The following is a 15240-nucleotide window of genomic DNA, read 5'->3' on the forward strand; positions in this document are numbered from 1 at the left end:
AGTAAAAAAAATAAGTTACTAAACTATTAATAAATAAAAAAAATAAAAATTGTAAAATTTTAATTAAATAGTAAAGTCCAGGTATAATTTGAAAAGTTTTATTTTTTATATAATACAAACGGAAAGAAATTTTACAGTTTTAAAAAAATCAAAAAACATTAAATTTCCTTTAAATTATTTTCATTTATGCTTATGATATATTATATAAAATCAAAAAACTATGTCATTCTTCCTTAATTTTTTTTTATTAAAAATAAAAAGAATGAAGATAATTAAAAATTAAACTCAGTTCAATTTAGAATATACGAAATATCAAGAAAAAATATTAAAATAAAAGTTTTATTTGGCTTCATTGTATAAATACTTATTTTGATGTCATAAAGTTATTTTTTATAAGAAATCTAAATATCTAAAATTAAATGAAATTTTTTTATTTATTATAAATAATAAAAAGAAATTTTCTTATTAATAAAAATGTTATTATATTGAAATAAAGTAAATTATAAATATTTGATTAAACAACAATTTTTTTTTGTTTATGTATTGATAATATTCATACAAAAATTACTTAATTTAATGTTATGCTTTAATAATTATAGATTTTGTAATCAGAAAAAGAATTTGGTAAACTTTTTTTTTTTCGTAAATTAAATAAATATTCGAAAGAATATTAAAGATATGAAACATAAAATTTTCATTTATAAAAATTAATATTTATTTAATTAAATTTAAATTATCTGTTTTTTTTATATAAATTTTCATTTAAATATGTATATTACTTACAATTATATAATTTTAAAATGTAATAGAGTAGAAACATTTTTGAATACATACATAATATTATTTTTAAATTTTCCCTCATATCTTGAAAATTCTATAAGTTTAATAATAAATTTTTTTAAAACTACTTATTCAATTAATTAACAGTTGATAAAAGTGTATATATATCAAAACATAATTTAAATTATTTATTTATTCAAAATTGTTATTAAAAAAATAATCCTGTAAATGACAAATAAATTATATTAACCAAAAACATTTAATAAATTTCTGTTAATTTAATTTTAATTTAATGTCATACTTTACTTCTTCCTCTTTATCGTCTTATTGCTTTCATTTTTTTTTAAAATTGAAGAATTACAAGATATCTTACGTTTTCTATTTTTTTTCTCATTAATTTTTTTTTCATCTGGCACATCTATAATTGCGTTTTTTATTAAATAAAAATAACGATGAAATTCTGAAGTTAGTTTTTCAAAAATATTTTTGTACTTATTTAGAATAAATGAAACAACGTAATCCTTACTTTTTGTACCAGTAGAAATTTCAATTAGAAATTTTTCAGTTTCTGCTCTTGTTTGAGGAGAAATTAAACATTTATCAATTTTTTCATAAATATTAATTAACTCTATTCCTAATACTGTAGGTACAAGTTTTCTTCCTTTTTCAATTGTAACAAATTTTCTTTTAATAATATTTGATATATGTCCTGCAATTGAAGCATCTGTTCCAATTTGGTTTTGTTCCATAAATGATATTAATTCACTTTCAGTCAAATGCGTTAATGGTTTGGTTGTTTTTTTTTCACTTCTCACTGAGACAACATGTAAAAAATCGTTCTTTTTAACATTTAATGGTATAAAAGATTCCGATACTTCATCATCTTTTATAAATACCGTATAACCTAAATCAACAATTCGTCTTGTATAATAAATAAATGATTCATCATCCAGTAATAATTTAATTGAATATGTTTCATATTCACATGGAGTCATTATTGATGCTAAAAAATTTTTTACAATGACATCATATACTTCTTTATCTCGTCCCCCTAATACTCCTTTTGATGCTCTTACTGGTGTTATTGGTGGATGATCACCTTTATCTTTTCCTTGTGAGGACAAACAAATTCCTTTTTCAAGTAGATTTTTTATAATATCTTTCCACTCATTATCACTTTTTAATTTGTTTAAAATATCATTAAAATCAAAATCTATAGGATACATTGAAGTTTCTGTTCTTGGATAAGAAATAAAACCGCGTACATAAAGATTTTCAGCAATTAACATAACATCACTAGGTGAAATAGATAAATTTTTTGAACATGTTTTTAACAATTCAATTGTATTTAATGCTTTTGGAGGATTTTTCAAAACATTTTTTTTTTCTACCTCTACAATTTGAGCAAACTTATTTTTTCGCAAAATTTTTATTTTTTCTTTAAATTCTTCTTCATTAAAACAATTCTCTCCCATCCATCTTGGCTTAAGTTCAATATCTGAATTATTATCACGCAAAATTAATTTAATTCTCCAATAAGATACTGATGTATGATTTTTAATATCTTTATGTCTTTGAACACAAAAATTTAATGTTGGAGTTTGACAAGGTCCAAAAGAAAGACACTTTATTGTATTATTCTTTGAAATATATCTTTTTAAAAATTTTGTTTGAAATCTTGTAAATGAACATCCAATTCTCAAATCAATTTCATGTAATGCATCAACAGAATCGCTTTCATTTTTATTTGGTTTAGTTAAATTATTCATAGAATTTTTAATATGTACATCTGTTAATGCAGAAAACCGTGCTCTATAAACGTAATCTTCAAAATTTGTTTTTTTACACGAAAGTTTGCATGCATCCATAACTTCAAAACAAATGTTTTCGCCTTCTCTGTCATTATCTAACCTAAAAAATATATTTTTACTATATTATAAATTAATTTTCATAACTAATTCAGATCACATAATTTATAGAAATTCTATGAAATTAAAAATTTTTGAGTGACAATTTACTATAGTAAATAACATTTTAAAAACAAAAAAAAACAAACCATAATACTAAGTAATCGCAATTACTAAAAATTCTAGAAAAATACTGAAAACTATAAATTATTAAAAATATGAACACCAACCTTATCAATTTTAAATGACTTATCAGTGTTTAACTTTACTAAGGGACAGTCAAAAAGTTTTGAATCATCTATTCTCCAATCAGTATATTCTTTTGCAAAAGTAGTTTCTTTTATGTGACCATATGTTGAAGTCATAATAAAGTTTGCAGAGAAATTTTTAAATCTTCCTTTAAAATGAAACTGTGGTGGAGAATTTTCATTATTTTTTATACGCTTTGCTGTATTATTAGAAAGAATTCCAGAAATAGTTTTAGCTAAACTTGGTTTTTCAGCCACCATTAATACTGTTACAAACATTAGTTAAAGAAAATAGTTTTTTTTTTACTAGCGAATACTAAAAATAATCAAACTGCAAAACACAATTTTCCAAACATTTATCTCATAGAGAATCACAAATTGTTTTGCACTATTTTATTGTTTAATAGTCTTTTTAAAAATTAAAATATTTTTTTACAATAATAAAGTTAAACTATATTGTGTTAAAAAAATAATTCAAATATTGGAAAATTTTTGAAAAGTTTCTGGTGAAATGGTATCTTTCTTTAGTAAAGTAATTTTTTTTAATTTGTATAATTATTGCTCAATAATTAATGTGATAAATATTTTTTTCTTTTTACAAATATATTTACTTTTTTTTTGATTTTGTAGGTACTTTAATGGAGATATTCTCCATATTTCCTGCTTTTTTAGATCTATTCATATAATATGGTTTCTCTGTTGATCCATCATTTCTTTCACAATCATCTAAAAAACATAAAAATGTTGTAGCAATACCAAATTCATAAACATCAAAAAATAAATCAGCAATATAGTATGTTCCTATAGCAACAACTATTACTGGTGTAAGATAATTATTAAAATTATTATTAAATGTTTCTTCATCAAATAAATTGTTTGAAAAAAAGTTATAAGAAATAAAAACAAAAAATATTGTAATAAAGAGTTTTCCAATAAACAGTAATATAGATGAAACTCTATTTACAACTATCACACGAATGATATTTTGTGATATTAGTGAAATTGCTTTTTTTGCTGATGTCCAAAATGGTTTTCCATGTATTGCTATCTAAAAAAAAATATATATATATATAATTAATTATTTGAATGATTTTGTTAATATTAATCTTACAATTATATATGAATTTGTTGTTAAATATTTAAGAACATTTTCTAAAAGCCAAAACCAACATGACATAAGACAATATATTTTTCTAATAATTTTATTTTTAGAACCTTTAAAATTATTATAAATATATTGAAGAATTGTTCTGATAAATTTTATTAAAGCAATAATTAATGATCCTAATGCAATTGATCCTAAATGATATCTTATTGTTCTATAAATAGAACTACTAACAGCATTTTTAGGTACATCTTTTTTTTTATTATATGTCCAATAATATGAACCTATAGCACCTGCTATAACTGTATTATGAAATCCAGAAATAAAACATGTACTCCAAAAATATGCAAAAATATTATAAAATTGCATTGTTTTAGTAATTTTTTCATCTTTTGTTATATTAAAAAAATGACAATTTTTATCTAATGAAGTACCAACATTACTACAATCGCATGTTTCATTTATATTAAATGAAAATGATTTTGTATTATTATTAATATATCGAAAACAATTTTCTTTTCCAGAGGTACTTATCCAGATAGCTAAAGTTCCAAAGATTAAAAAACATAAAATATTTAAAATAAAAGGAATAAAAGGAAATAATAGTATGTTAGGCATTTTTGAAATAGCTTTGTTTGTTTCCTTTATAATTAATAATGCAATCTTAATTCGATTTCTAACTAAAATGAATAAAATACAAAATATAATAAATATTATAGAGATACAACATCCTATATATTTCCAAGTATTTGGCATATGAAAATAAGATCGCATGTCTGTATTAATATGATTTTCATTAAATATTTCTTCTTCATCTAATAAAATTTTATACTGATGCCAACAAAATGCTATACCAAGAATAAGTCCAATAAATATCATACTTAATGTTCCCCAAATAATCATTTCACCTAATATACGTAATGCATTAACATATATAAGACAAACAATTGCTGAACATGTTAATAATAATAATATTTTCCATTTAGCTAAATAAATATCTTCAATTATACTACCAATAAATCCTTTTCTATATTTAATATTTTTATAAATACTTGAAACATTTTTTATAAATTTTTCATCTTCTGGTATTTCTATATCTTTTCCTGTATTTGCAATTATTTCATTTAATGATAAATTTTGTTTTTTATTTAATGTTGTTGAACTTATTAAATTTGTAACAACTACTGGTATACAACGGCCCAATAAAGGAGAACTTTTAACTGTATATGCAATACATTCACCAAATCGAACATATCTTTTTAAATCTTCAAAACTTTTTATATTATATTTTATATCATCATTACTACAAATTATTTCTTTTTTTAATTTTTTATAAAAAGTTGCATCAGAAAATATTGAACGTAATTGAAGATAAGTAAAATATTTTTGTGGACATTCTTTAACACATACTTGTTTTGTTGGGCAACCAGACATAAATGATGTCCATGATGCACACTTAGTAAGATCAAAAAATAATAAATAAGGTTTTTCTGATAAATCATATACACCTTCTTGTTTTATTCCACATATTCTACCAGCAGAATCTGAAGGAAAAATAACTCTTTTTAAATTATTTGTCATAAAAGCTAAAAATATAATTATAATAATAATAATTAATAATTTATTTACCTTGGTACCCAACAACTAACCATCCTATATAAAAAAATATAAAGAAACATAAAGAAAATATGTTAGTACAACTTCGTTTTGTTGTTAATACTATATTTGGATATTTAAATGTTAACATTAAATTTTCACTATCATCAACATTATTTTTTTCAATACTCATAATTTTTATAAATTTTTTGTTAAATAAATATTAGTAATTTTTACAAAAATATATTTACTAAAATGGCACTATTAACATTATAAATTCTTTTTATATATTTTAAAAAGCATTGATTCCAGTAAAAAATAAAATATAAAAAAAAACAACAAAGTAATGTTATTGTTCATAGAGAACATACCACATTAGTTGTTAATTGAAACTCAAAAAAATAAATCTAATTTCTTCCGATATCGTGATAAAGTTTTTTAATTTTTATAGAAATTGAAACTTTTCTTTTAAATTTTATGGAAATAAAATTAGTTTAAATTTTTTAAATTCTTTAGAAAAAAAATATTGATTTTAAATTTTAAATAAAATGGAAAGTTTTATATGAAAAAAAATAAGCATTTGTTTTTCAATAAGATAAAATTGTTTTGATAATAAGTGTTTTTTGTTTTTTTTACATTTTTTTTATATAAATGTTGAAGAAAAATAATGAATGCAAAACAATTACATTTTATACATTCAAAATATATAGCATAAGAAAAAATTATTTTAATATTTTTTTTTATAATTTTCAACTTAAATTACATAAAAAAAATTAATTTTTTAAAGTTATTTTTAACGAAATATTAGATAAATACAATAGATTAGATTATACTTTGATGAATTAAAAGACAAATTTTGTTACATTTAAGTTGTAGTAGAATCATTTTTTATTTTTCATATCTTTCTTAAAATCAGATTTTAGTAAACTTTTTCTCCCAGATCAATTCAGTAAATTATCTGTTAAACATATTCTCAGCTGTACATTGATTTCTTTTGTTTTTTTTTTATCGTTAATCTTCTATAACATCTTATTCAAAAAAATGTTCATATTTTAAAAGACGATTAATAAATTATATTTCATCTAATAAGAGATTTCTTGGTCAAATACATTTTTTTTAGCTTATATTTGTCAACATTTTTAAAATGGTAACGTACAGATATATTATATCATTTCAAAAAATGTATGATAAAATATGATTATGTATCCAAATTCTAAAATAATAATTTTATTATATTAATATAATACAATTTATTAAATTGTCATTCTTTATACTTTGTTTAAAAATATCTAATAATATAAAACATAATATGTATGGTAAAAATAATTTATTGAATAAAAATTTACAATATTAAAATATTTTATTTTTATATCACAAAGTTGAGCATATTTTTTTTTATTTTTTTTTCTAAATTTAAAAACTTTAAAATTATTATTTTTGGAAAATCTTATTAGAATTTATTTATAAAAAATATCTCAACTTGAATTTTGATTTTTAATATCATTTTTTCAAAAAAAATACTATGGTTTACTTTATATAAAATTGAATTTTTTTTATTAAAACATTAACATGCTGTTTTGGAAACTTTTTTTTATAATTTTAAGTTTGTTTTATTAAAATTAACTTTATTAATCAACACATATTTCATTTCTATGATAGTTCCTTATTACAATAAATTAACTGAAAATTATTTTATATTTGCAAAAATGATATTTTTTATCATTATATTAATATGTTTAATATTTAAAAGTATTAAATAAAAATTTGTCTCGATAAAATGAAATCATAATTAAAATTTAATAAATTAAAAATAAACGAAAATGTATTTACTTAATTTTATTAAAAAAAATGGCCCTACCAAAACTGAATAGTACCCAAATTTATTAGAAAATTCAAACTTAAAAAAGTCTAAAGTAGTGATCAGTTGAATGCAACATTAAAACTATTATAAAATTACAAGGTTCTATACAATAAATTTCTGTAGTAAATAGAGTTACCAAATCAGAAATCTTTTAAATACTCTCAATATTACACATCATCTAGATATCCTTAATAAATAAAAATTCTAGATAAAAATTTCTAAAACATCTAGTAAAAAGCAGGTGAATCTCTTTTGTTGCTGTGAAAAGGTGAGTTAAAATATACTTCTCCATTTCTTTTTCCATTTTCAGGTGTTGGCCTATATGGTCCAGTACTAGAATTTTCATTTGAAAGTGTATTACCTAATCCGTATAATTCTCCATTTATTGTTTCAAATATTTCCTCCCAATTATCACTAAAAAATTTTTCCCTTAAAGCGAAATAAGCATTCCCCGTTAAAAGAGAATCAGAACCTGCTTGATGCTGTGCACCATATCGTTCAATGTGAAGCATTGCTGCTACTTCTTGTAATCCTCCTCGAAGATTAACACTCATTGGACCAGGTTGCATAAGAAGGCATTTGATATCAATTATTGTAGGAAAAAGTCCACGTAAAAGCCTAAAAAACTCCTTTTCGTCTGATGGTAAATGACGGGTAAGAACAGCACGAAAAAGATAACCAAAATCATATCCAGAAGAAAATGTGAGCCAATTAATATTTCTATCCGTTAACAATCCACATGTAGTAAGTAGTTCACCAAATTCATGCATAGATATACCGTTCACCTACAAATTAAAGTACAAATGTTATATTGTAGCATTTATAAATTACCTTGTGTTTAGAAAAATTGATCCCACAATTGTTAAGAAGATCAATAGATTCTGTTGAATACATATCATCTTGTAGATCAAAAACAAAATTAAATTGGAAAACAGGATTTCCAGGAGGAAGTTCTCCTTTAAAATTCATAAATGTTAAACCAACTTGTATAAGTTTTAGCATATTAACATTACATGAAACTTGTTGATAATTAAAATCTTCTTTTTTTCTAAATGGTCCAACTGGTGTTGCTACAACTCCTGGAAATTCTGTATCCATACCAACATAATTATAATCTTTTATAATCCGACATATTTTAGCACCTTCTTCAATAAGATTATGTCTCCAGACATCAATTATTGTTATATTTTTATTTTGAAAAGATTCGTTTGTTGAAGCCATTTTAAATAATTTAGAAAGTTTAAAATCAATGACAGAGCTAGTAATAATATGGAGTAAAAGCCAATGGCACTTTAAAAATTGACAATAAGTAGATCCTTTTCCAACAACACTTTTATATTCGTTCTGAGAAATTTACTAGCCATTATTTTAAGCAATTTTTATTTATATAAAATAAATTTGAATTAATACATTTTTTTTATGGATTTTCAAATATTAAAAAGCGTTACTAAAAAAAAATCATTTTACACAAATATGGCTTCATGAATGTAAAAAATGCATCTTTTTTTCATTAATTTATATTAAATGGAATTTTATTTAGCAACAAAAATAAAATAAAAATTAAATTACCACATGGACAAATCAAATAAATTAAACTTTTTGATTCAGATTTAAACTTTAAAATTTTTATAATTTTAAAACTATCTAATCATCTAAAACAATCTGTGAAATTATATATAATTCAGTATAAAAAATATTTGTATTACTTAATTTTTTTTTTACAATTTTTATTTATCTATAATAAAAATTAGTTTTTATTATTTTATTTGATTTCTTATATTTTTTTAAATATTTTATAAAACTTTATTTAATTAAATTGAAAAAAAATAAAATTTTTATAAAAAAAAACAAAAATCACTTATCTTTATTTATAGATATATTTAAAAAAAATTTATATTTATCTCTAGTTTTTATTATTTGTTTAAATTTTATAAAAAAATCAACTTCAACGTTAGAACATTTATGAAAAACTATAAATTATTCAAATTAGTATACATATATATACTTTATAATAAAAATTTTAAATTATATTTTTGTAATAATTTTTTTATTTTATATATAGTTTTTTTTTTCTAAAAAAATATATTTAATACATTATACAGTTACAATATATATATCATATTTCAAGAATGTAGAAGTTTGTACTTAAAATGTATGTTAGAATGTAGTGTAATTATATGATTGCATTGTTATTTTAATTTATGTAATAATAAATTAACATCAAAAATGAATATTTTCATTTAAATTATAGTTTACAATACATTTATTGTAATTAATAATAATTAAAAAGTTTATCTTAATTATTTTTTGCAAAATTTTCCGTTTATATAAGGGAAATAAATAAATTAAAAACATAGTACTAATATAATAGCATTTTTAAAATAAACACTTTTTTAAGCGAATTTACCTTTTTTTAATGGTTTATATATTACATATCAATATTTTTCATTGAATTTTATTTTAATTGTAGCCAATAAAAATTGTTAAAATATTTTTGTTATCTTTTTCAAAAAATTAATTTCGAAGTATTTTTTTTAACTTAGAAAAAAGAAGGAAAATTAATCATTTATAGCTTATATCTCAAAAACGGAACGTTTATAAATAGCGATATCTATCTTATTTTAAAGAGCATTAATAAATGCATAATGCAAAATTCATTAACACATTAATAAAAAAAGTTTTATGAAAAGTTATAATTAATAAAAAATTTATTTATATTAAAATAAACTTAAAAAAATTTGTTTTTAAATGTTTTAAGAATAAAAAGAAATATAAACATCTAGAAATATTCAAAATGTAGGACTATAAATTCCCTATAAATGATTTTTTTATTTTTATTGATAAATTTTTTTAAAATAAATTATGGTTTTTCAAGTTTAAGAAATTTTAAGTTTAACTTCAAAAATTTATATATTAATTAAAAATTATTATTTACGAAACTTTAACGTCAAAAACGGTTTCTTAAATTTTTTTTATTCATAAACTAAACTTTACTACAAAATTACTTGAAATAACAATTTTATAGCATATAATAATCTGGCTCTTTTTTGCAATTTATGTTACAATATATGATTATACTTATTGTTAACAACGCATTTTTTATGTTAGAAAAGTTTATTAAATATCTTAATATCGAAAATAATTTTTTAAAACTTATTTCTCCTCTACATACATATATATATAGGATTTATTCAACAACTTCCCATTCATCTCCATTAATAATTTCTTGACTTTTTTGTTTCATGAAATTTTTCTTTACACCATTTACAGAACAGTCAGACTCCTCATTTTTATGTAACTTGTAATTATTAGCCATAGTATGAGAACCATAATGCTGAAAGCAAAAAAATTAAAGACAAATAAAAAAAATTTATTAGTGAAGCTCAAATTATAAATTATGATGACAAAAAAAATATTAGAAAAGAATATATAATTTGTTTAGCTTTGCTCGCTTCTATACCTTTTGGGATGAACATTTATTTTTGTTCTTAAACTCCTCGTGTTGTTGTTGTTCAAAGCCAGAAATGTTTCTTTCAATATCAATTAATTTTTTCTCCTAAAATGTAGATAAATATGTAAGTTAAATAATTAAACGTTTTAAGCCTACAAGTTTTAGTAAAACAGATTTGTAAATTTGATTTTTTTTCTCAAGCTCATCAACATCAGATACATTTGAAGGTAAAATTTTTTTGATTTTACTTTCTTCAGTAACTTTTTTCGATATTTCCTCCTCAACCTCTTTTTTAAGTGGTTGAATAGATTCGATTGATTTTTCTAACCAATTTTTGTATGATGAAGGCTCAAATGTTTTTGGTGCTTTTGAAATAGAGTTATTGCACTTGTACAACACATCAAATGTAGCCTTAAAAATACATTTTATTGATGCTTCAGCTTCTGCCTCTGTCTTTGCAATAGCTTTTTGGCAATTATCTTCAGCTTTCTTCACAGCATCAATAATATTTTCATTGATTTTAACAACCTCCTAAAAAAAATTATTAATTTTACTTGTTTAAATATAAAATAAAAACGGCGTCCAGTCAAACAACCGTACATTAAAACGTCTGCTAGCTTCTGCTAATTCTTTTTCAGAATTTTTAGAAGTATCATCCTGAAATTGGGACATTTGTTATTAGTATATATTTGCGCATATTTAAAATAACAAAAACAAAACAAAAGAGAAACAAAAAAAACTACCTTTTTTTTAACTGATGAAAGTTCACTTTTTAATTCCTGAAGTTCTCTAGCCTGACTAATATTTTTAATAATAAGTTCCTTATTGAGATCTTTCAATCTAGAAGTTTCTTGATCTTTAGCTGCAATGTCATTTTGCAATTTAATTTTTAGCTCTTTAGCTTTTTCACTAAACTCAGCAATCTGATTGTGATTTTCTTTGTGTTTTTGAATAGTTTCAGTCAAAGAAATAATTTTTTCTTGGAGATTATCTTGTTCATTAAGACTATTACGTAATCTTTCATTTTCTTTTTTATTTTCATCTAGTTCCATTTCCAAAGTACTTAGAGCATGCTTCATTTCACTAAGAGTTGTTTCAAATCCAACTTTAATTTTTTCAGTTTCATTCTTATAATTTTCAAACTGTGCTTTGATATTTTCAGTCTCGCTTGCACTTTTTTGAAGATTTTCATTCTCCTTAGACATAAAAGTATTTAATTTAGCTTGTAATTCTTTAATTTGACTTTCAGTTTGATTATACTCGTTGGTAACAATTTGAACTTCATTAACTAATCTAGCTTTAGCATGCTCCGCTTCAATATACATTCTTTCAAAATTTTTTCCTTTCTCAGTAGCTAAAGAAAATTCAGTGTGAAGCCTATTGATCTCGTGATTACAATTATCTAACTGAGCTTTAAATGCATTAACACTATTTATGTAGTCATTGTTAAGTTTTCCAAATTCACTTTTTGCAGAATCAACTTGATTTCTTAAATAATCACGTTCTTTTTCAAGAGTTGATATTTTGCCTTTAAGAGTATTTAATTCTGTGTCATTTCCAGCGTTCGCAGTAAGTCGAGTTCTACAAATATCATCTAAAATATTGTACTTTTCTTCATAGTCCGCAAGCTTAACTTTCAAATTCTCAATAACAGCATTCTTTTCAGATAATTTTTCAAGAATTTTTGCATTGTCAGGTTCTTTTTTCGAACATTCTTTCAATTTATTTATCATAACATCTTTTTCTTTCAATTGTTTTTCAATTAAAGTAATTTTAGAGTTACAATTGCTAACAGAAGATCTAAGTTTTTCAAGTTCACCAGTAATTAAAAAAATGCATTTTTCTGGAATTCCATCAACACTAATCAAAAAATTAAAGGCATCATCGACATTATTCATTGGTGATTCAACAGACCTCTTATGTTTTGTTTTTTCTTGTTCAGTCACTAAAGGAGTCTCAATTTTACTAACAGTTTTCTCGGTAATTTTTGTTTCAACAACCTTTTCTTCGTTAGTAGTTGATTTTTTACCTTTTTTACCGTTATTCTCTACTGTACTAGTAGATTTTATAACACATGTTTTCTCTACAACTGGTATATTTGGAATTGATGATATAACTTCATTTGACTGAATTTTCTTATCATTTTTTTTATTAGCACTAACTTTTACAGAAGATTCTTCTTTAACAACAGCAGGTGTGAAAGGAGTGACAATTGGTTTTGGTTCTTCTTTTTTTTCAACTTTTTTTGACTTCATTTTTTTTGTTTTTACGGCAATGTTCTTTTTTTTCTCTTTCTTAGTCTCTTCTTGAAGAAAAGCTTCTAACTTGTTAAAATTCTAAATATTTATTTAAATTAGAAGAAAAAACTTTCCACTTACATTTTTTTTTGGCTCATCGTTCTTTTTGTTTATTTTTAAATAGAATAATACTATAGCAACAATCAAAAATATTGGTATAGCAAGAAGTATGTTGAACATTTTATATAATTTTCTTTTCTTGACTAAATTCAATATTACGAAATTTTTTTAAAATAAAGAAACGTGTCACAATGACAAATTACCCAAAGGATGTGTAATAATATACCTGAAACAAATTACTGAGTTATTCTAAATTAATAAAAATCATTAAAAAATAATATTTGAAAAAATTTTTTAACAGTTTTAAAGAGCCTACTTTATTATAAAAAAAAAATTATTACATCTATTATAAGAAAAAAAAGTAGAACGTATACTAAGATTGAAGAATATTATATAATAATCTTATCAAAAATATTATAATATTCATCTGTAAAATATTACAATAATAATACATAAGAAAAATATTATTTATATAGAAAAATTCAAAAATTGTATTATTATTTGATCACATTTATATATCATATAAAATTATCTAGTAAAAACATGACTACAGTTTGCATTGATATATTCTTTTATTTTTGATTGCTAACAAAAATTTTGTCAACGTGGAGCTATTACTATTTTATGCAATATAATTAAAAATGTAATTATTTTACTCCTACGAAATGCCAATGCACTGTTTATCTACAAACGTAGGGACAGACAAATTATTTGTGCTGATTTTTTTATAATGTATGTATTAGTGATAATGACCTTAATAGGGGAGTGCATATAAATTTTGAAAAGAGATTTTATAAATTAATTATAAACATTGCGACATAATCTATCTAGGGCGTTTTTTATTTTTTTTTTTTTGGAAAATAGAGTACATTTGGGAGTTTTTAAAAATTGGATGACTGCAAAAATAAAAAAAAGCACATTGGTAAAACGACAAGTAAAAATACTATTCCAAATGTAAGTCATATCTAGAAGTAGCAAAAATTTTTCTATGGGATATAAAATTGTTATGTATGATATCAATAAAGTGAAAAATCTTAGTAAGGTGATAAAGTTAAGCTGTTTAATATTTAGAAAGAAGTTAAATAAGCAATAAAAAAAAGATTTTTTTTTGAAGAAAAAATTTTGGTAGTTATTCTAGTATATTATAAAGTGATAAAAGAAAAGATTATTATGTTTTAATTTTTGAAATTAAAATAAATTTTGCAGTTGATTTTTTCTAAAATTAAGATTTTTTTAGATGATTTATCACTTAAAAATTAATAAAAGTAGATGATGTTTCATTGTTTAAAAAATAATGTTCTTATAAAAGATGAATGTAAGACATTTTGAAAATTATGGTTAAATATATAAAGATTATAGAAATTTCAAAATTGATGATTTGACAAAAAATAAATAAAATTTTGTAAAAAAAATACATATATACAATAAACATCAATGATTTGATTTACAACATACTAGAACGGTTAGATGATTACACGATAAACGTAACAAAGAGAAAATTTTATTAAGATAACGAAAAGAAAAAACTTAAAAGATTTTATGTTTTAATAGATAAATATGTGGAAATTTTTAGTTTATATCATAATAGTTAAAAAAATATTTTAAAATATTATATAAATTTAAAATTGTAGCTTAGTTATAATTAAAAATTAAATAATTAATTAGATTTACAATTTATGTATGATAATAAATACAGGTGTTTTATTGGTAACAATAATTCATTTTACAATAGTTAGAAATGTGACATAATTAAAAAAAAATTATGTATAAGTAGTTCTAAATATTATTAGTTTTGTAATTTTTTATTCCCCGTTTCTAAAAATTTTATGAAAATAATAAGGTACAAACTTAGCATAAAATTTTCTTTTAGAAAATTAATTATATTTTTACCTATTATTTAAATAAAATGTTAAAACATTATAAATAAAAATATAA

General features: G+C 21.2%; 4 protein-coding genes across 4 annotated transcripts; all 4 read right to left on the minus strand.

Annotated features, from left to right (window-relative positions):
• Positions 1-1082: 1082 nt before the first annotated feature.
• On the minus strand, positions 1083-3214 carry SRAE_0000014150 (DNA topoisomerase 3-beta; the record flags this gene model as incomplete). The annotated part of the gene is made up of 3 exons (XM_024645991.1): positions 1083-2709; positions 2837-2880; positions 2918-3214. 3 exons carry the CDS (start codon positions 3212-3214, stop codon positions 1083-1085), a joined length of 1968 nt encoding a protein of 655 aa, XP_024500219.1.
• Positions 3215-3542: 328 nt separating this feature from the next.
• Positions 3543-5829, minus strand: SRAE_0000014200 (CTL-like protein 2; the record flags this gene model as incomplete). The annotated part of the gene is made up of 5 exons (XM_024645992.1): positions 3543-3983; positions 4047-4720; positions 4769-5626; positions 5670-5693; positions 5742-5829. The coding sequence occupies 5 exons, from the start codon at positions 5827-5829 to the stop codon at positions 3543-3545; spliced, it is 2085 nt and encodes a 694-aa protein (XP_024500220.1).
• Positions 5830-7724: 1895 nt separating this feature from the next.
• On the minus strand, positions 7725-8718 carry SRAE_0000014300 (Pop2; the record flags this gene model as incomplete). Its single annotated transcript, XM_024645993.1, has 2 exons — positions 7725-8282; positions 8329-8718. 2 exons carry the CDS (start codon positions 8716-8718, stop codon positions 7725-7727), a joined length of 948 nt encoding a protein of 315 aa, XP_024500221.1.
• A 1966-nt stretch (positions 8719-10684) lies between these two features.
• Positions 10685-13425, minus strand: SRAE_0000014400 (Hypothetical protein; the record flags this gene model as incomplete). The annotated part of the gene is made up of 6 exons (XM_024645994.1): positions 10685-10831; positions 10958-11053; positions 11105-11479; positions 11549-11605; positions 11692-13284; positions 13327-13425. The coding sequence occupies 6 exons, from the start codon at positions 13423-13425 to the stop codon at positions 10685-10687; spliced, it is 2367 nt and encodes a 788-aa protein (XP_024500222.1).
• Between the last annotated feature and the right edge of the window lie 1815 nt (positions 13426-15240).

This window comes from Strongyloides ratti, scaffold srae_scaffold0000001 (genome assembly GCF_001040885.1).
Source record: "Strongyloides ratti genome assembly S_ratti_ED321, scaffold srae_scaffold0000001".
Lineage (NCBI taxonomy): Eukaryota > Metazoa > Nematoda > Chromadorea > Rhabditida > Strongyloididae > Strongyloides > Strongyloides ratti.